The sequence below is a fragment of the Prionailurus bengalensis genome, chromosome D1, assembly GCF_016509475.1.
Source record: "Prionailurus bengalensis isolate Pbe53 chromosome D1, Fcat_Pben_1.1_paternal_pri, whole genome shotgun sequence".
In the NCBI taxonomy this organism is placed as follows: Eukaryota; Metazoa; Chordata; class Mammalia; order Carnivora; family Felidae; genus Prionailurus; species Prionailurus bengalensis.
In genome coordinates this window covers 63470559-63492664 of record NC_057346.1, presented here as the reverse complement: position 1 = coordinate 63492664, position 22106 = coordinate 63470559, and the positions used below count along the sequence as shown (strand labels likewise).

The 22106-nt window shown below is 49.7% G+C and overlaps 2 protein-coding genes across 2 annotated transcripts in view; both read left to right on the top strand.

The window, feature by feature from the left end:
* ARFIP2 (ADP ribosylation factor interacting protein 2) overlaps positions 1 to 6133 on the top strand; it is a 15259-nt gene extending 9126 nt beyond the window's left edge. Inside the window, exon 8 of the mRNA XM_043580521.1 lies at positions 6025 to 6133. Within this exon, the coding sequence (XP_043436456.1) occupies positions 6025 to 6054 (30 nt within the window). The 3' untranslated portion in view covers positions 6055 to 6133. The remainder of the gene's footprint in view (positions 1 to 6024) is intronic.
* TRIM3 (tripartite motif containing 3) lies at positions 6060 to 22106 on the top strand. The gene is made up of 11 exons (XM_043580518.1): positions 6060 to 6190; positions 11772 to 12003; positions 12227 to 12378; positions 12619 to 12799; positions 13061 to 13793; positions 13917 to 14020; positions 19316 to 19483; positions 19696 to 19864; positions 20120 to 20190; positions 21239 to 21379; positions 21527 to 22106. The coding sequence occupies exons 1-11, from the start codon at positions 6060 to 6062 to the stop codon at positions 21677 to 21679; spliced, it is 2235 nt and encodes a 744-aa protein (XP_043436453.1). The 3' UTR covers positions 21680 to 22106.

Here is a 22106-nt window from a genome sequence, read left to right as displayed (position 1 = left end):
GGCCAGGTGGGTGATGGTACCTTTTGTTGAGATAAGAAATGCCAGCAGGAAGAGTAGGTTAGGGGGAAAATCAGTTTTAGACTAATCTCTATGCATCATCCACGTAGAGATGTTCAAGATATAGCTGGGTATATGGGTCTGGTGTGCAAGTAAGTTTTCTGCACAGGAGATAAGGCTTTGAGAGTCAAGTGGATGGTTACTGAAGCCATGGGAGTTGATGAGATTTCCCAGGCAGAGTATGAAACTAAGAGAAGAGGTCCTGGATCAAAGACCTTAGGAACTAAACATTTAAGGAATGGGCAGTGAAGGCACAGCTAGAGAGGGAGGTGGAGAGCCCTCCTTGAGTGGGTTGTGAAAACATCTAGGACAACCTCTGCCCTTTCAAGTCTTGCTCTCTCAGTCTTGCTCTCTTGCCCCAACTGGTCCATGTTTCTTAATTTTTCATGCTTCTGTTCCTTTACTCACTGTTTTCCCAATGTACCTGTCAAACTCCTTCAAGAGTCAGCTCATATATCTCTTCCTCTGGAAGCCTTCTTTATTCTCCGCCACCACCTTCAGAGTTAGATACTTCCTCCTCTTTTTGTCCATAATAGTTAGAGTATATCAGTATCATGACACGTACCACATTATAGTACTGTATTTCCATGTCTCTTTCCCACGCTAGTCTGAGAATTGGTGAAAGACCGGGAGTGCAGCTGTTTCAGCTCTGTGTCTCCAGTTCCAAGTTTAAGAGCCTGGTCCAGGGTATGCCCAGGGAAGTTTGATTGTTTGATAGGTTAATCAGCTGATTAAATGGTTCATCCACCTGCTCATTCTGGCAGTGATGGGGGAATGGCACTGTGAATTGCATCACTTTCCTTCCCTGCCAATCTTATTGAAAGAATTCCTTTGCTTTCAGGACTCTATCCTTCCAAGGCTTCATCTGTCCCAGAGAAGCCCCAAAACTGTAACCTGTAGTCATTTGTCACTTTTCTGAGGCCTCCAATGATCAAATACCCTTAGGGGCTAGTGGACGGGAACGAGTCATTTTAGGAAGCAAGTGAGCCTAGATGACCTCTTGCATTGTTTTTTAACAATGCCGTGGTCACCTACCTCCAGTCACAGCTGTGTGAAGCATGTATACTGGGACTCTCGTAAGTCTGTAGGAGGAAGTCATGTGGGAAATTGGATGCTGTTTGAGAATTTGGAGAAACTGAAAAGCCTTGAGACATATCCTTTGCAGATGCCAAGGATCTAGTGGAGTCAGCACTGGCTTTCTTCATCTGCTCAAAATCAACTTCCTCCTCACCCTCTGGATCTGGCTTCCTTTCCTCCAGCCCCTGGAAACCATACTCCCTAAAGTTAGTGACAGCTTCTTTTTGGCTTTAGATCCTGGGGATTCTCTGCAGTGTTTCACAATGAAGATTGTTCCCTTATCCATGAAGCTTCTTCTTCCTTGGTCTTCATGATATCTCTCTTTCCTGTTTCTCCTGCCTCTCTGGCAATAACCTTTTCAATTCCTTTGCAAGCTTTGTTTCCTGGACATATCCCTTGAATGATGAAGTTCCTCAGAGCACAGTCACAGTCTCTCCTTTCTCTCCTTATGCTCTGTCTGGGTGATGTCAGCCAATACCATGGCTTCGGGCACCATGTCTACACCAGTAACTCCCAAATCCCTATCTCCAGGCCGCTGTCTTTCCTAGGCTCCAGCCTAACTTTCCCACTGCCAGCTGGACCTCTCTACTCAAAATGCCCAATAGGCTTCTCAGATCTGTCTTATTAAAACCCTGAACTTATCCTCTCATCCAGCTGCTCCTCTCCTAGAGTTTCCAAGCCAGAAAACAAGGAATCATCTCCAGTTCTTTCTTCTCCATCTACTGTTCACATCACACCAACCAGTCATCAATTTCTGTTGATTCCTCCCTGTGAAATCTACTTCTCTCCACCTCCCCTTTGCTTCTTCCCTAGTCAAGGCCACCATCACCTCTCCTGTGGAATATCATGCAGTCTCACTTTTCCCCTGGTAACTTCTCTAAACAGTTTTTCACACAGCAGTCAAAAAGCTACTCTTTTGACTCTATTACTTTCTACTTAAACCCTCTTTGCCCGCCTAACCCCCCCCCACCCCCCCCCCAAGGTTTCCTTTGCTCTTTGGATGATGACTTAATTCCCAAGCAGGGAAGAGTAAAGTCTAAACTCTTTAATAAGGCCAATAAAGCATTGTATGATCTAGCTCCTGCCTATCACTCCATCTCATTTCTTAGCCCACCTCTGTCACAGTGTGTGATTCAGTCTCCTGATGCAGAAGGCACCATGCTTTGTAACTCTTACACATCCTGGAGCTCTCAGCATGAAAGGCACTTTCTTAGGAGAACTCCTTTGACCCCCAACCTCTAGTAACCCCCCTCCCCTGCCCCAGCTCTAGGTTAGGTGACCTCTGTGCTCCTGGAGCAACCTGTGCTTCCCCACAAAGCCTTCCATATTACATTGCAGTCATCTATTTGTTAGACTGGAATCCATGAAGGCTGCACTGTGACTATTTATGTTTGTGTTCCCAGTCCTAACAGAGGTGTTGAGTGAATGCTGATTGGGGAAATGAAGTGCCTTTAGAACTGAGCCATAAAAGATGGGTAGGATAAGGGATGCAGGGATGGCAGTGGCAGCCTGAGGAAGGAGGGTTGAATCTCAGGTTTAAGTTCAAGATCCTCCAAGTTTCTGCTGTGATAAACAGTCCACTTAAACCATTGCCTAGAGGACTTTGGGGGCAGATCTGTAGGACACGGTGGGATGGGAGAGGTGGGAGTAGGAGCCCAAGAGAAGAAGGGATTCGTAGTAATTCAGTCTGGGGTATGGCCTCAGCAGTTGCATGCCTGGCAAGTCTGGGTGGGGAACTGAAGCAGGAAGGGGAAGGGAGGGAGGAGCTGTCCGTCCTGGATGTAGCCCAGTCCCCGCCCCTGTGTGACAGGCTGGGAGAGCCCCTTGGGCTTGGAGAGAGGCGGAGCCTGACATCCAGCTGCCTTAGCAGGGCCCAGTAGACCACTCCTACTCTTCTTCCCAGCCCTCCCCTTCATCAGACAGAAGCTTCAGCTTGGCTCCTACCTCCTGTTCCTTCCTCCAACCCTCAATCTGTCCTCTTCCTGCTATGTTGTCCTGGTGTTAAGTCTCTCTGGAGAGAGAACCTCTGAGTCCCAGTGCCCACATCAGGAGAGGATGCTCTCAGGGATGCCCTTCCTATCCTGTTCCTACTCAATCCCACCCTTCTACAAACATAAGACACATGCAGTTCAGCCCCCTGTTCCTCCTCAAACCTGGAGAGGGCTCTGGACTGGCCCCACTGCATGCATGTATTCATTCATTCATTCATTCATTCATTCATTCATTGTTTTTACATAAGCCCATGATACATCTAGCTGGGCACAGATAGTTGTTACCTGATTCTAGTCACCTCCTATTTTGAAGTAGTCCAGCTATTTTTCTGCCTTCCTTTGTGGCCACATTTCTGTCATGAATTGTCTATGCCACTGTGTTAATTTCTTCATCTCCATTCATCATTCAACAACTCTAACCTGGTTGCTGTCCCTACTGTGCCACCAGAAGCAAACCTGGTGGGCATTCCAGTCTTCATCTTACTTCACCATCTCTTCTTTCTGGAATCATTCTCTTCTTTGGAAGAGTCCCACAGTCTCTTGGGTTTTTTCTATTCCTTTGGGTTCTCTTTCACTCTCCACTCTCTGTCTCTAGGAGGCCTCATCCATTCTCATTGCTTTAAGTGCTGTTAATATGCCAATGCTTCCAAAACCAGACAGATTCTATTCTATTCCTTACTTTACATCTCTACCCAGATATCATATAGCGTCTCAAACCTAGCATGCCAAAACCGGAATGCCCCAGATCAGTTCTTCAGCTTTTACTATCTCTAGGCATGGCCTACCACTTCCTTAAGTGAAAAACCTGGGAGTCATTACTGGCATTCCATTATCCCTCTCACACCCAATCCGTTGTGATGTTTTTTTGATTCAACCTCATGAATATTTCTCAAATCATTCTACCTTTTTGCCTATATCTCTGCCAGTACCCAACATCATCTGACCCAAAGAACTGAGGCAGCTTCCTAACTGGTCTCCCTGCTTCCACTCTAGCCTCTCCTCAATCCTCATAGCTACCAGAAGAGCTTTTTAACTTTGTTTTTATTTTTTTGTAAATTGGACCATCCCTCCTCCTCACCCCCAATCAGGATAAAGTCCAAATTCTTAACCTCAAGGTCCTTGGTGATATCATTTCAGCCTCATTTCCCGGACTTACCTCTTGTCTTTTATTCACTTCACACTGATCACATAGTCCTTTTGGGTTCTCAGTGAGCCTTCTGCCTAAGAACTTTCATTCCTGCTGTTCCTTCAGCTCAGAATGACTTCCTTCCCTCAGTCTTTGATGCCCCCACCCTCATCCCTACCATTTTCCTTCCAACCCTCAGAGCTCGGTTTACAAGTTACCTGCTTGGAGAGGCTTTCTCTGATCACCCAACCAAATCAGTGTTGTTTCTCATAGGATCCTTTCTTCTTTATAGCACTTCCTTCCCCTGCAGCTTATAAGTATGTATTTGCTTATTTACTTTTAAAACATCGCCATTACAAGGACAGTGACCATATCTGTTTTGTTTATGCTCTATCCCTAGTGCCTGTACAAAGTAGGCACTTAATAGATATTTGTTGAACTATGGAATAATTATTCAATAAATATAGATCAATCCTTTATGTCAGGCTTTCTGCTAAGTGTTAGGGATAAAAAAGTAAAATATCATGCCTGCCTTCAAGAACTCTTCATGCAGTGGAAGAAGTAGAGCAGTTACAAGGATATTATAATATAGCATATATGGGCTAGAATGGAGGAAATACAGGGTATGTAGGGATACAAAGATGGAATACCTAACCCAGACTTCAGGAAACCAGGGAGGACCTTCTGGAGGAAGTGACATTTATGTGGAGACCTGAAAGATCAGTGGGAGTCGGCCAGACAAAGGGGGGCTTGTAAGAGGATCTCAGGCTAAGGGAACAGAATGTTTGATGGCCCAGAAGCAAAAGAGAACAAGGAGTTTTCCAGGAACTGAAAAGAAGGCAATGTGATTTTTTAAATAAATGTTTATTCATTTTTGAGAGAGAGAGAGAGAGCATGAGTAGGGGAGGTGCAGGGAGAGAGGGAGAGAGAGAGAATCCCAAGCAGCCTCTGTGCTGCCAGCACAGAGCCTGAACTGGGTCTCGAACTCATGAACCGTGAGATCATGATCTGAGCTGAAATTAAGAGTTGGACACTCAACAGACTGAGCCACCCGGGCGCCCTGTGACTGATCATATATAATCATGAGACGTGAGGTAGTAGAGGGAGGTATGGAGCAAACAAAGCTAAACCTTGTTGGCCAACATAAGGAGTTTGGACTTTGTTCTCTGGACAATGGAGAACCAGTGAGGGATTTTAATAGGGAGTAAGTGACAAGATAGAACCTGTGTTTTAGGAGCCTTGGTCTAGCTGCAAGGGAGATAGATGAGAATGCACAAGCAAGGAAACAAGGATACCAGTTAGGAGGCTGTTGTTGTATCACAGGAGAGACTCCGTAGGATGAGGATTCGGGGAAGGCAGAGGAAGTGAAAGATGGGTGTGTCATTGAAAGTGGGCATCCTTGTACTATGTACTCAATAGGCACTATCGCAAATTCTCAAAACATCCATTTGAGGTATGGATTATTCCCATAATTCCAAATCAGGAGACTGAGGCTCGGAGAGGTTGTATGAATTGCCCAAGGTCACATAGCTGGTAAGAGGCTGAGCTGGGTTTGAAACTCAGTCTAACCCTAAGTCTGTGGTTTTAACCAGAGCACCATGCTCAGAGGTCACTCAGCCCACCTCCCTCACCCTGTTCCCTCCCAATCACTGCCTGTCCTGCCTCTGTCTGGAAAGAAATGGGGTTAGTTCTCTGCAGGGGATTTGAGTGGTGAGATTAGGTGGGGAGAGGAAATGTGAGCTTCCCTAGGACTGACCATGTCTCTGTACACAGGCTGGTGTGAGTGGTAGGAGCCATCCGTGAACACCATGGCGAAGAGGGAGGACAGCCCTGGCCCAGAGGTCCAGCCAATGGACAAGCAGTTTCTGGTGTGCAGCATCTGCCTGGATCGGTACCGGTGCCCCAAGGTCCTGCCTTGCCTGCACACGTTTTGTGAGAGGTGAGAGGGTGTGTGTACCAGGGAGGGATGAGGACCTTGCCGCCTCCCCTGAGAGGAGGTGGCATGTATAAACCTATAGGAGGTGAGGAAAATGGGTATACATGTAGGGGAGCAGATGTACCCCAAACTGCAGGAGGTGAGGGTTTGGTGCAAGAACGTGTGAGAGAGGACCAGAAGCTGCTAACACTGGGCCGTGGTCTCTGCCCCTTCCCAAACCAAGGCAGCTTTCAATACCATCAGAGAAATCAAACAGAGCCCAGACTCTCAACAAGCTGCAGCCTCAGAAGAGTTTGTCACCAGTGGGAGGATAGAGGAAGGCCTGTCCTTCCTTCCCTGCTTATCTTCATGGTTGTTCTGAGGCGCTGAGTGAAAGGCAACCGCCCCCTTTAGGCTTTATCCGTTATTTACTCATTCAACAAATATTATTTATTGAGCATTTCTATGTGCCAGACCTGTCCCAGGCATTGGGTATGATAAGGAAACAGGTATCATACTTGCTTTTAGAGTATAGTTAAACAGAAAGCCAGTGATCAAAGGATCATACAGCCAGACTATAGATAAATGTAAGTATTGCCCCCTTCATAATGCTGCACCTGAAGTGCTAAGATATGAGAGTTTAGGTAGGATCTATTGTAGTGTGGAGAATGAGGGAAGGCTTACCTAAGGTGTGATGCAGAGGGTGCACTATAGTGAAGGGTGCACTAAAGTTAGCTAAGCGAAGGGAGTGCTACGAGCATCCTAGGCAGAAGGAAGAATGGGAGAAAAGGCGTGTGGCTTGAGGAAATGTGTCAGGTAAGAGGGCCTGGAGGAAGCCAGGTGAGTCTGGAGCACAAGTGTGACTGAGGTGGTGAGGGTGAAGCCAGACAGGCAGGTGGGGCCCATACTACAGGGGCTTTGTACACCTGTTAGGGAACTCTGCCTTTACCCTGAGAGCTTTGGTCCCTGGGTCTTCTTGCCACTGCCTCCACCCACACCTTCCCGCTGATTCCTGCCTTCATGGAAAGCTGGCTCTGCCACAGGGACGCTGCTCCCCTTCCAGTGCCCCCTCTCCCCCATGCTCTTTAAGATTTCAGCTCTGCTGCTCTCTCTCCTTTGTCAGCTGGAAACACTCTCAGCCTTCTGGCGTATTCCAAGCTCTTCCATCAACCTGCATGGCTTCACGACTCACTTTGGCCTCTTGGTTCTCAACTGTTTCTCCAGGAACATCCTCCTTACCACCTCAGTCATACTTTCTCCCAGTTGTGCCTGGACCTTGCTATCACCCAGAATAATATCACTTCTGTGGTCATAACTCTGGCATCCCACTCCTGGCTCCCATTACTCCACTCCCACTATGACATCTTTGAGTGGGTGTAGACACCTAGCCCCCTCAACTCTTCCTTTTCCCAGCTGACCATCTGACTGGCTGCCATGGTTCCCTCAGGTCTTTGTTCTTTTCAGAACCTATGCAGCAAACATTCAAAACTGGATCAGAACTGTAATTGGACATCTCTGTGCCTCCTCATAGGCCCAGATCACTGACAACTCCTGGAGAAAACTAGTGCCTGAGAAATTATGATAGTAGTAGCTACCATGTATTGATTGCTTATTATGTGCCAGGGACTGGCTAACCGATATACATGCATTGAATTACTTAATCCTCACAACAGATACTTTATTACCCCCATTTTACAGGGGAGTAAACTAGGGTTCAGAGCCACTGAGTAATTAAGAAGTATTTCTGAGGCTCTGTAGTAAGTAAGTAGCCAAGGTCTGAATCCAGGTTTGATTGTAGGGCCTTCACTGTTAATTACTACTCATTCATTTATCTCTTGGTCCCTGCTCTCAAAGAGCTTATGCTCTAGTGGATGGTGACTGACAGTAAGCAAGCAAACAATCCAACAGGAGAGTCACAGCTTGTGCTAAGTGCTTTGCAGGAAATAAACAGAGTGTGTGGGGATGGGTGGGCCAGGGGCTCTTCTACATAGAGTCATCAGGGAAGGCTTCCCTGAGGAGGTGACATTTGACCTCAGACCCAAGGATGAGGAGACAGACTTGCAGATTGTTCCAGGCAATGGGAAAAAACCCATGCCAAGGCCTTCAGGAAGGAGTAGACTGGGCATGTTTAGAGATCAAAAGAAGCGAGTGTGGCTGAAAGAGGAGGATGAAGTGAGGTCCAAAAGCATCAGGACAACTCATGGAGGAACTTGGTTTTAGGGAAGTGTTTACATTTTATTTTTAAACACAATGGGAAACCATGAGAAGAGATTTTTTTTTTTTAAGGCAGGGAAATAATGTGAGATAAATTAGATTTTTAAAGCTCACTCTGGCTGCTGTGCAGAGAATAGATTACAGAGGAGCAAGAATGGAAAGAGGAAACCAGTTAGGAAGGTAGTGTAAGCCAGGTATGCTCAACACATAGGAAGGAGGTCTTGACGAGTTTGCAAGTATTTTGGCTGAAATTCAGATTTCAGGGTTGATGCAGTGACTGGAGATGAGAAACAGGAGGTGGGGGAAGCATGGGAATAGACAGCTGAGGTGAAGTGGAGGAAAAGATTACTGGGTGTGAGGAGGTCAAGGAATTAAGAGATCCTGTTGGTGGATGGGTCACGTCGTGGTTGTCAGAGCCCCTGAGAATGATGGCAGGAGTGCATGGATGGAGGGCCTATTATGGGGGTGGCAGTAACAGAAGAAGAGAGTGAGCCAGAAAAAAGACTTCAGTAACTGGGGAAGCACCCATGAGGTCAGTGGAGATAATAACAGGAGGGGTGGTAGAGACAGAAGGCGTGAGCTTCCAAGAAGAATAGAAATGTCCCAGTTGGGGGCAGGGAGGACTCAACCCCACCTGGCCCTAAGGAATGTGGAATGTGAGACAAGCCACTCTATACTTGAGAGGACTGCAGGGAAAAACTAGGTCACAAATAAGTTAATATTTGTGAAGCACTTAGAATCGTGCCTGGCACATCATGTTTGTTAAATAAATAAAAATTAATTAATGCAGATTCAGAGGTGTAGAGAACATTAAGAGGAGAGATTGAGGATATGGGAAAGTGTGCACCATGCAGATCTTCCCTCCACAGATTCATGGTCTCCCAACACAGCCACAGTGTGTGTGTTTCTAGCAAGCTGTCTCTCGTCCTCCCTCCAGTGACTAATCCCAGCCCTCACCAGTCTCCTGAACCCCTCCTTCACTCTCAACAGCCGATCTTGCCTGAGGCAAGTGAAGCATGGTGTCTAACTTCACCCCTGTGCTCAAGTGCATTCACCTCTCTTTCTCTCTTCCCCCATTCACAGGATGGCCTCTTCAGGCCAACCTAAACCATTACCCCCTCTCAGAGACCTGTCCACACTTCTTCTTGTCTCTTCTATGTCTCCCTCTCTACTGGCTTCTCAATGTATAAACATGCTCAAGGCTCCCATTACAAACAGATAAGAACTCTCCTTTGTCCCTTTGTCCCAGCTAGCGGCCAAGCAGTCCTTCATTCCCCTTCTTCCCCAAACTCCCAACCTCCCATTCATTCTTCAACTGGCAGCAGTCAAGCTCTCCTCCCCCCACCCCTACCCCACACTCACTCACCCAGTTTTCCTTACAGACGAATGTACTCTCACGCTGGCCAAATTCAGGGGCATTTTCCAATCCTTTCCTACCCTGACTCCTCAGCTGCTTTTGACACCGTTGACTGCTTCTTCCCTCCTTCTGGAAATGCACTAGTCTCTTTGCTGTCTTGACGGTGTGTCTCCTCTTACCTCTCTACTGGTTCCTCTTTACTCTCCTTGTTCAGTATTTCCTGTGTGCTCTGCCCTGCTCTTGGCACTGAATCCACCTTTTGGGCTGATCTCAACCTCTTCTGTGGCTACAGAGGCCTTCTCAGTGTTGATGGCATCCCCATCTCTCTGTAACCTGCCTTTTCCCCAACTGTCTGCTGCGCCTCACCTCCTGGATGTCCCACTGTTCCAGTAAACTCAGCCAGGTCAAAGCTGAAAGCCTTTATAAACCACTCCTTTTTCTGTATTTCTCATCTTAGTGATTGTTACCACCATCCACTCTGTCCTCTAAGCTAGGAATCTGGGAGTCAACCAAGACTCATCTCTCACTCTCCATATCTACTCAGAGCTAACACCTCCCACTGCTTTACTTCTTAAATACTTCTTAAATTTGTACCAGCTCATAGTCTACATTGCTACTGCCTAATTCCAGGTTTTTCTCATCTACTGCAAGATCTTTTACAAGATGATTGCAAGAGTATCTTGGCTAAACACATGTTTTGTCTTGGATTTGAATCCAGGCTCCAGCTCACTAGCTTTGTTACCTTGGATGACTCACCCTTTTTTAGTCTATTAACATAAACATAAAGCACAAAGCATAGCACCCAGCACTTAGTACTTAATAAATGGCAACTGGATGATGATGATGATGATGATGCTACCATACCCTGTCTGCTATCTCACCACGTTCAAATTCATCCTCACGTTCAAATTACACAGAGGCAATGAGGAGGATAAAATGTAAACCTGGCTGTACCATGCTCCTACTGCTCCCTATTGCTATTGGGTTTCTAAGTTCCTCATGTGGCCCATGTGGCCCTCCATGACTGGCCCCTGCCTCTCTCTCCAGACTTCTCTTACATTTCTTGCCTTGGACGTGGTCTCCAGCCATCTCAGACTGCTTCCCTACTTACATGATGCTGTTTCTGGCCACCTTCTGTGTCTGGAACACCCTTCCTCTTCTCCCTGCACTTCTCTTTGGTTAGGCTAACAATGATTTATCCAGGAAGATTTAGCTTACAACATTTCTTCTGAAGCATTTCCTGGCTGTTCTCTTCTCCCACCCTGGGCCAGATGCCCCTTCTGTGCATTTCCTTATCACTGCATGTACAGTCTTCTTTATGTTAATAATAAATAATATAATACCCTGCAATATATAGTGGTTGCCATGAGTCAGCATGTGAGCACTTCATATTTAATCCTCCCTCCAGCACCCTGTGAAGTCTGTGCTGTCTCCATTTTACAAAGCAAGGATCCTTGGCTCATAAAAGTTAAGTAACTTGTCAGGGGTCATGCGGTATAATAGATGACTGACCTAAGAATTGAACCCAAACAGCCTAACTCCAGGACCCATGCCCTTATCATTATACTATTTACTTCTCTAAACTCTTTCTGTGACTTTTTTTTTTTCTCTGTAGATTTGGAAGTATTTTAGAGATAGGCACTGTGTTTTATCTTTGTATCGCTAGAGCTTTGCACAAATTTGGCAAGAGTAGGCAGTAAATGTTTAATGACTTAATGGGTGGAGGGGCTGTTGCACATTTTCTATGAGAAGGGTTTGTAAACACCTGTGGAAGGTGAGCCTGTGTTTGTACACACTGTGAGGAATGCAGATCTGTCTGCTCTCCTGAGAGAGATCAGGGATGTGTTTCCACTCAGTTGTGAAAGGTGAGGCCTTTTACACCTGTTGGCAGGACAAGATGTACGTGCCAACCAGAGAGGTTTCAAAATGAAGTGTACAATTGCAAGAAGGATTGGCATCCTTGGACAGCATGAGGAGGGATACACTGATTTTGCCCACCCCTCCTTCCTTTGACTCCCCCTCCTCCCTGGTCAGATGCCTCCAGAACTACATCCCTGCCCAGAGCCTGACGCTGTCATGTCCGGTGTGTCGGCAGACGTCCATCCTCCCCGAGCAGGGTGTCTCCGCACTGCAGAACAACTTCTTCATCAGTAGCCTCATGGAGGCCATGCAGCAGGCACCTGATGGGGCCCACGACCCCGAGGACCCCCACCCCCTCAGCGCGGTGGCTGGCCGCCCCCTCTCCTGCCCCAACCATGAAGGCAAGGTGGGCCCAAGCAGGCCCAGTGAGGCCAGGACTTGGGGTGGAGGGGGAGGAGAGGTTGGGGGAGGGGCTGAGTGGCCGTGGGTGAGAGGGTGTTTCTCTGGATGAGTGGTCCAGGTAGGGGATGCACCTGGAAGGCGAGGGGCAAGGAGGGCAAATGGGGAGGGGAGAAGACAAAGAAGCTTGGGGTGTAGCTGTTGCCTGACTGGAGTGCTTATGCCACCAGACGATGGAGTTTTACTGTGAGGCCTGCGAGACGGCCATGTGCGGCGAGTGCCGCGCGGGGGAGCACCGAGAGCACGGCACCGTGCTGCTGCGCGATGTGGTGGAGCAGCACAAGGCGGCCCTGCAGCGCCAGCTCGAGGCGGTGCGCGGCCGGTAGGAGCCTGCTGGGGACCTGGGCTGGGGAGGGGGGGGGGCCCATCGGCGAGCGTCTCAACCGGGGCAGCGGGGCAGGGGAGGGACGTTGGGGAGGCTAGAAATAAAATTCTTAGGGAAGGCAGGGAGGTCGAGGTAGGGCGTCTCCTAGAGGGCACAGTATAGGGTGCCCCCTGAGAAGGACCGGTTTGGTGAGGGCATCCTCAAGCAACCCGGGTATGAGATGTTTCCCTTCCCCAGACTGCCACAGCTGTCCGCAGCTATCGCCTTAGTGGGGGGCATCAGCCAGCAGCTGCAGGAGCGCAAAGCAGAGGCCCTGGCCCAGATCAGCGCAGCCTTCGAGGACCTGGAACAGGCGCTGCAACAGCGCAAGCAGGCTCTGGTCAGCGACCTGGAGGCCATTTGTGGGGCCAAGCAGAAGGTGCGTGTGTTCACCCTTCCCTACCACCACCCACTGTGACATGGCTGTATTGCCTCCACGCTTTCTCTGCTTTCCACACCTGGGCAACCCTTTCCCTAGACTATACGTTCTGCCTCCCGACACGGTCCCATTGGTACCGCGGTATCGGTCTCCTGCCCATACTCACCTTCTTGCAATTCTTTCATGCTATAGTACCGTAAGTTCCTAAGGAATCACAGAGACCCTCTCTGCGTGACCGACCTTCCCCTGTCCCCTCCTCAGGTGTTGCAGACCCAGTTAGACACACTGCGTCAGGGGCAGGAACATATCGGCAGCAGCTGCAGCTTCGCGGAACAAGCCCTGCGTCTGGGCTCGGCCCCGGAGGTGTTGCTGGTGCGCAAGCACATGCGAGAGCGGCTGGCCGCGCTGGCGGCTCAGGCCTTCCCCGAGCGGCCACATGAGAACGCGCAGCTGGAACTGCTCCTCGAAGTCGATGGGCTGCGGCGATCGGTGCTCAATCTCGGCGCGCTGCTCACCACGAGTGCCACTGCACATGAGACCGTGGCCACGGGCGAGGGCCTGCGCCAGGCGCTCGTGGGCCAGCCCGCCTCACTCACCGTCACTACCAAAGACAAGGATGGGAGGCTGGTGCGCACAGGCAGCGCGGAGCTGCGCGCGGAGATCACAGGCCCCGACGGCACGCGCCTTCCTGTGCCGGTGGTGGACCACAAGAACGGCACGTATGAGCTGGTGTACACGGCACGCACTGAAGGCGAGCTGTTCCTCTCAGTGCTGCTCTACGGCCAGCCGGTGCGTGGCAGCCCTTTCCGCGTGCGTGCCCTGCGTCCTGGAGACCTGCCGCCTTCCCCAGACGACGTCAAGCGCCGCGTCAAGTCCCCCGGCGGCCCCGGCAGCCACGTACGCCAGAAGGCGGTGCGCAGGCCCAGCTCCATGTACAGCACAGGTGGCAAACGGAAGGACAACCCCATTGAGGACGAACTTGTCTTCCGAGTTGGTACAGATGGCTGAGGGCTGAACCAGATGGGGGCGGGCAGTGGGCAGGGTAGATCTGGGAGGGAGGCTCAAAATGAGCCTAAGAGTGAATTCTTTTTTCCCCCCTCCCCTGCCTTCCCCACAGGAAGTCGAGGAAGGGAGAAGGGTGAATTCACCAATTTACAGGGCGTGTCGGCAGCTAGCAGCGGACGCATAGTGGTAGCAGACAGCAACAACCAATGTATCCAGGTAAGCATCTTTCCTGTTCTCCCCTGACCCAATAAAGGTTCTCAAACTATAGCCTCCTGAAAAAACAGGGTACAGGTCACCTCCTGAAAGGTGAACCAGTCCTTAAAGATAGTATCAGTCCTTAAAGAGCAATGAATCATAGCACCACCCCGCACCCACCCACTTCCACTGGCCACACTATCCAATACCCTGGCAGTTAGGCCCCAGGGTTTTCCTGTGCTTGCAGCCTCTACCTCCCAGGCTGGGGCTCAGGCCAGACCAGCTCCTGGACCCCGAATATCTGGTTCATTCTTCACACCCCTCTGTCTCCATTTGAGCCTCCACCTGGCTGGCTTACTTTCTCCCCTTTTCTCTGCGTGGTCAGGATGCAGGCTCTGCCCTCCCCTGCTTCCTTCTCATGCCAGCCTGCCTCCAGATTATCTGTGTGGGTCTCTGAAAACATCTGGTTTGGCTACCCCCAAATGGGGGGTAACTTGTGAAAAGAGGTGTCTTCCAGAGGCTGCAGTGTAACCTCACCGGTGGTCCTGCTCTCCGTGCTCCCAGTCTCTCACATACCTGATTCAAGCATCTGCCATACAAATGGACGTGGCCATGCTGCGCTTTGAGCTCCTTAAAGCCAGGAAGCGTGGTTTTCTCTCTGTATTCCATAGAGTGAGCCCAGAGCCTAGTGACAGGCACCAGCTTGGCAAACACAGTATAGCAGTTAAAAGCTCAGGCTCTGAAACCAGACACCTGGGCTTGAATCCTAGCTCTGCCACTTACTGACAAGTCATGTGACCTCCCTAGCTTCTGAGAACTCATGTGTAAAATTAGGAAAAGAATACCTCATGGAGTTGCTGGGAGCATTAAAATGACATAATGCACTGTGAGTGACACCTGGTGAACCTTCTAATGTTAGCTATTGTTAAAAATATCATTGTCCAGGTGGAGACTGTAAACAAAAGCCAGGAGGTGGGAAAGTGCTGGAGGAGGTTGTTCAGGGAACTGGAAGGATCCCAGCCGGCTAGAGGTGGATTACTATTAGAAGCCCAGTAGCTGAGGTAGCGTTGTAAATGGTTTTAGAGAGGATGCTGTGGAATTTTAATTTTATCCTGTGCAGGATTGTTTCTAACTACCATGGACTTCATTCAGTTCTTGCAAACATTGTATCAGGTGGCAAAACTTTTCTTGAGGATTCTTACTTCACTACACCTATACATTTAAAATGTTTTTAATGTTTATTTATATCTGAAGGGGAGAGATACAGAGCATGAGTGGGGAGGGGCAGAGAGAGAGGGGAACACAGAATCCAAAGCAGGCTCTGTCAGCACAGAGCCTGATGCGGGGTTCAAACCCACAAACCACGAGATCATGACCTAAGCTGATGTCAGACGCCCAACCAACGTGAGCCACCAGGTGTCCCCCTACACCTATACATTTAAAGTCCTTCCTAACCCTGACTGAGTACCCCTGTCACACTTCCAGCTCTGCCAAAGGTCTGTCACCTTAGTGTCAGCTCCTCCCAACCCCTGCTTTCCATGTAGCAGGCTGAAGGTGCCAGGAACTTTTCCATGACCACATTCCCTGTACTGTCCCACCTGCTTTGATTCCTCTGGTATTCCTAAGAGCAGAGGAATGAAGAGTGCAGGGTAGCACATGGCAGCATTTGGGTCCAGCCCAGATAGCGAGGGAGGGATGAGGTGAGTAGGGCTGGTGCCAGGTCCCTACTCAGTCCCACCCTTCACCTTCTAGTTCTTTTCCTTCTTCTTATGCCAGGGATGCCTTCTGGCACAAGAGCTGAGATTTGGGAAGCCTTCCCAGGTGTGCACACACATGAGTGCTCGCATGCACACAAAGATGCATGTTGCTTTGTCTCCCTGATGAGGGGCTGGGGAATTGAGAAGGAGGGCCTGGAGCAGCCCCCTTCCCCTCCAGACACCCACCACTCCTATGGCAGCCCTTCTTCTCATTCCTATTCCCATCAGCACCCCAGCGGCATAACCACTAGGACCTGGACTCTCAGATACCCGAGCTGAGTTTCTGCTTCTTTTATTTTGGGGTCCCCCAGCTTGGTAGGGACCGGGCCCCAGGTGGATGTTGCCTTCCCACCTCACTTCCCAAACAGTGAGATTTGGTGACCTTGTGAACTTTTCCTCCTTTGGACGGTCTGTGGTGACAGCTGAGACAAATCCCTTCATTGTGCTGAATCAGCATCAGCTGACAGAAGGGAAAAATATTTTGTGATTTTGAATGAAGAATTTTATTTGTATATATTATATCCATGTATAATCATCTTAGTCCAGAAATTTTATCAGCTCTTCTGTGAAGACTTCCTCGTTTCCTTCAGGAAGAATATTAATCACATTCTCCTTTGAGTTCCCTCTGCCTTTGCTACCACATTTTTCATACTTTACCAGAATCACTAGCTTGTTTTGTTTTGTTTTATTAGTCTGTCTCCCCTCAACTAGACTCAGATCCTGAAGTTACTTAGTGCTACTGTGGTATAGGAGAGAGATGTTAAGGACCAGACTAGGGCACCAGCAGATTCTAGAGAGGTTAAGAAAACAAATGTGTCAGGTGATAATGGGCCATCACATGTCAAAGGAGAAGAAGGGGTCAAGAACGGCAGGACTTGGTGCACCGGGTAGCTGTGCTGCCTTTCAGGAGCAAGCCTGGGTATAAGTTGATGAATTCTCTTGCACACATGATGAGTGTGATATGGCTGTGTGGCACCCTAGTGGTGATGGCCAGTTCTGTCTGAGCTTGAGCTGAGGAATTCATGTACTTGTTGCTGTACCAGTGCTGCAAATGCAGTAACAAATAAGGCAGACAGTCCCTGTTCCACCTGAGGCTTACATCCTTTGGAGACAAGGGTGTTTAGCAGTTAGTTCCAGAAGTGTCATTTGTTAGCAAAAGAACTGTAAAGCATGTATCATGGAGGCCTACCTTTATGCGTATATATTGATTTAAGGGCTGGAGTTGGTCATTAAAGGCTTTTCTGAAGAAGCGACCTGGAAATTTCTAAGAATCAAAAGATGAGTAGGAGTTGGCTAGGTGTCAGGGGTGGGATAGGATAGGATGGGAAGAGCCTACTCCATTCCCCCTCACCCCTACTCCAAGCCTCAGCGTTGAGCCGGAGACTGAGCTGTTCAGACTGGAGGAGGCACACGTGCAGCCTCATTGCTGATCTGGCAGCACCTTTAGTCCCTCTTGCAAGATGGTGCCTCCCTTTCGTGCTAGCTAGTGCTGGCCTGCCACAGGGGACCAGGGAAGACCCCCGGGCTGTGCTGGCCTGCCAGCTGAGGGCATGATAGAAGTCCACATCAGGAGGGAGGACTAGTTCAAACAGCCCTGCAGGCATGAGAGATGGAGCAGGGGCAGGGAGCCTAGCCCACTTAGGGGGAGCAGGTCTGGATGGAAGAGCAAGGGCAAGGCCCAGAACTTGAGTTCCCCAAGGCTGCTCCTGGCTCTGACTCATCTTGTATCCCTAGAGTCTATAACAAAGCAGATCATGTGAGACTTGTGTAGTGAGTGATGTTTTGGCTGTGAAGGAGAAGCAAGAGGCTATAGAGGGAGGGAGAATTGAAGGATGGGAAGACCTGAGTATGTTGGGTGGCTAAAAGAGAAGGTAGGAGAGGGGAAAAGGTCAGAAGGTTCACTCTGTCCAGGAGGAAGGTTACCTTGTCAGCCCCTTGGCCTGTATGTGCTCATCCTTGTCCACCACCCTGCCCTTTCTTGTGTGCTACCAAGTCCTGTTGTCTTCCTCCCATGTCTCCTGAGTCCATCTTCACTCCAGCAAGTACCCTGGTCAAAGCCATCATCACTTCTCACCTGGACTAGTGCAGTGCCTCTGGCTACCCAGCCAGTGTCCAGTGTTGACCCCTCCCTGCAGCCAAAGTGCTCTTTCTTAAAAGCGCCCATGTGGTTTTTTCAATACCACCAAGCAACTCTCAGTGGACATTGACCAGGTGTCCTGCAAATTTAACTCCGTTTTGACACTGTTTACCTATAGAGATAGCATCACTTCCCACAAGACTGCCCTCACATCAGATGCCAGCCACAAGTCTGGGTTGTTACTTGTGCTTCTTACTGACCAGCTATAAATTGGAGTGTCATATGACCCCCTCCTCAGGTTCTATTAATTTGCTAGAGTGACTCATGGAACTCAGAGGAGCATTTTATTCCGTTTGCCAGTTTACTACAGAGGATACTATAAAGCATACAGACGAACAACCAGATAGGGAAGTACAGAGGGTGAGGTCTGGAAGAGTCACTACTGCAGGAACTTTGGTCCCTGTGGAATTAGGGTGCGCCACCCTCCCGGCACCAACATGGAGGCACTTCAGATCTGTACCATTCCCCTCTTCTCCTTCTCAGAGGTTGGTGGATAGGGCTGAAAGTTCCAACCCTTTAATCATCAGGTCTTTCTGGTGACCAGCCTCATCCTGAAGCTTCATAGGGGCCCCACCCTAAGTCACCTAAGTCACAAGGGGCTCCTTGTGAATGACAAAAGACAATCCTATTAATAAGGAAATTCCAAGAGTGCCAAGCACTGGGGACAAAGACCAAATATATTTCTTGTTACACCACAAAAGCAGATCTCATCTTGTCACTCCTCTGCCCAGAAATTTTCAGTGAATTCTCATTATACCCAGGGGGATCTTTACTCCTGCTGTTCATGGAGTGCTCCCTGCAATCCAGCCTCACTGGACGAGCAGTGCCCATACTGCACCCTGTGCCTTTCACACACTGTTGACTCTGCTTAAAGTGCCTTTCCACCTCCTTTACTGGCCAGCTTTGGTTCATCTCTTGGCATCTTTATTAGGCTATTAGCTCAGATATTCATCTTTCGGAGTCTTTCCTGGCCAGTCCCCCTCATCTCTCTCTTATTCTTTTTTTTTTTTTTTTTAAGAGACAGAGTGTGAGCAGGGGAGAGGTAGAGAGTGAGGGAGATACAGAATCTGAAGCAGGCTCCAGGCTCCGAGCTGTCAGCACAGAGCCCAATGCGGGGCTCAAACCCACGAACCATGAGATAATGACCTAAGCTGAAGTAGGATGCTTAACTGACTGAGCCACCCAGGTGCCCCATATTCCCTCTTATATTCTTACAGCCCTGTTCATACCTGTGCTACATGTCACCTCAGGTTTGCGGCCTTGTCTGATTCTTCACTGTACCCCCAGCATGGTGTCGGTAAATGTTTGTTGAATGACTGAATGAACGGGGGGGGGTCTCCTCCCTCAGGATCTTGCTCCCTTCCCTCTGTGCCCACAGTCTCTCCCCTCCTCCCCGCTCCTTCCCTTGCTCCTCTGCTCCAGGTTTTCTCCAATGAAGGCCAGTTCAAGTTCCGCTTTGGGGTCCGAGGGCGCTCACCTGGGCAGCTGCAGCGCCCTACAGGTGTGGCAGTGGACACCAATGGAGACATTATTGTGGCAGACTATGACAACCGTTGGGTCAGCATCTTCTCCCCTGAGGGCAAATTCAAGGTGAGAGGCCTACTGTCACTGTGCTCTGCATTCCTAATGGCCAGCTCAGGTGACCATTCTAGTGCCTCCTGCTGGTCAGGGTCTGACCATCCCCAGCCCAAGGTTCTCCTTTAGTGTCCATCCCCAGCCCAAGGTTCTCCTTTAGTGTCAGGCTGGGACTACTCTCCCGACAAGGCAGGATAAAGGCCCTAATGGGTATCCCCTTCTTCCAGACCAAGATTGGAGCTGGCCGTCTCATGGGCCCCAAAGGAGTGGCCGTAGACCGGAATGGACATATCATTGTGGTCGACAACAAGTCTTGCTGCGTCTTTACTTTCCAGCCCAATGGCAAGCTGGTTGGCCGTTTTGGGGGCCGTGGTGCCACTGACCGCCACTTTGCAGGTATTGGGGAATAATTCGGAGATCTATTCTGATACCCCAGTCCCAGAGAACTACCCCAGATACCCCAGCTTCAACTACCCCCCCTATATCTTGGCTCCAGAGGACCCCCTCCCTTCACTATACCTTGGTACCATACCTGTCAGCCTCTGAGACCCCACCCCTTTTCCAACGCCCCAGCTTTATCATCCCAGGTATTCTTCTCCATCCCATGCAGTATCCCATTTTACTGCCCTAGAGACTGCTTTGTATTTTCAGGGCCCCATTTTGTGGCTGTAAACAACAAGAATGAGATTGTAGTGACGGATTTCCATAACCATTCAGTGAAGGTCAGTGTCTTTCTTCCCTCTATGACCGCTGTCCTGACATCTTTTCCTCTTTCACAAGACTGCTCTCTCCCTCACCATTTTCCCCCCTTGAGATCATTCATTTGAACAATAAACATTTATGGCATGGCTACTTTGTCCCAGGTGCTATGCTAAAAGCTGGGGATACAGCGATGAATAAAGCAAATATGCTGTGTTCTTTGTTATGGTTTAGTAGGGGAGAGGTAAAGCAGCATATTGCTGTGTATTATATTACAGTATGATGTGATAGATTCTGTGGTAGGGCAGTGCAGGGCACTGTGTGAGGGCATGGTAGAAGAAATTGATTCAGGTGAGACTGAGAACCACCTAAAGCAGCAGGGGAACTAACCGGAAGGGAGAGAAGGAGGAAAGGATTTGAGGCAAGGAGGACAAGAGGACCAAGATTTGGAGATGGTCCCTTAACAGTGTTCGAGAAACCACCAGTAGTTCAGACTGGGTTTGAAGAGGGGAGTATGGATCAAGTGTAGATGAATCTTGTGAACCCTGTTAAGGGGCTTGCTCTCTTCCTAAGAGTTATGGGGAGTCACTGAAGGGTTGCAGGCAGCGGGGTAATGCAGTGCTATGTCTTAGATCACTCTGGCTGGGGTGAGACTGGTGTCGGGATGATCCGTCTTTTGTAGTAATCTAGATGAGAAATGTTGAGGACCGCTGCAGGGGCAATATATACAGTAGGGTGCAGTTTTGAGAGAATCAGCAATTTGTGTTAATTCACTGGCCGTCAAGCGGAGGAGAAGGTGGAGTTGAGAACGACTCATGGCCAGATGGGCATTGCCATTAAAAAAAAAAAAAAAAAAAACGCGGGGAAGTTGAGCTGTTAGATTTGATAAGCCCAAGGTACATTAGCTGGACCTATTAAGTAGGCAGTGGGAAACATGGATGTGAAGCCTGGGACGAAGAACTGGGCTGGAGCTGTAGACGTGGGGGTCCCCAGCCCTGGGGCTTCACCCTCTCCTCCTTGAAGGCTCTGCCCGAGGCCAGGTCCCCAGTCCCCAGCCCTTTCCCCTGCCAGGTGTACACTGCCGACGGAGAGTTCCTCTTCAAGTTTGGCTCCCATGGAGAGGGCAATGGGCAGTTCAACGCCCCCACAGGAGTAGCAGTCGACTCCAACGGGAACATCATTGTGGCCGACTGGGGCAACAGCCGCATCCAGGTAAGGCCCAGGGATGGCATGGGGCTGAGGCTTCCTGCTGTGCTCCGTGCACCAGCCCCCCCTCCCGCAACTCCCCTGCCACACCCCTGCAAATGCCTCTCATCCACCTGATCTCACCTCTCCCTCCATTGTCCACTCATTCCCCAGGTATTCGACAGCTCTGGCTCCTTCCTGTCCTACATCAACACGTCTGCAGAGCCACTGTATGGCCCCCAGGGCCTGGCACTGACCTCAGATGGACACGTGGTGGTGGCCGATGCTGGCAACCACTGCTTTAAAGCTTATCGCTACCTCCAGTAGCTGCACAGGGGCCCTGCCTGGCTCATGGAGGGACAGACATGGGGGGATTGGACAAGAGGGTCTGGCCGGGAGTTGGGCCGGACCTGGCAGCACTGAATGTGGGCTGTGGGCATGGGTGCGCCCAGTGCCCTCCCTCTCCCCGTCTCCCAACCCCACGGTTGCACTTTATTTATTCGGTTCTTGCTTTGGTGACTGGGTGGGCCTGGACTGTGGTCCCAAGGATGTGTGCAGAGCTTCACCCTTCCCCCTCTCCCCACCTTACACGCCTGCCCTGTCCCCTCAGTCTGCCCCCCACCCCCAGCCTGGGGCCAGAACAGCCTCTCACTCCAGGGCAAAAGTCCCTCTGGTTGTCTCCCTACCACACCATACACACTGACAGAGACAGCAATACCCCACCCCCCATATTAAGTAAATGTGTTCACCAAGA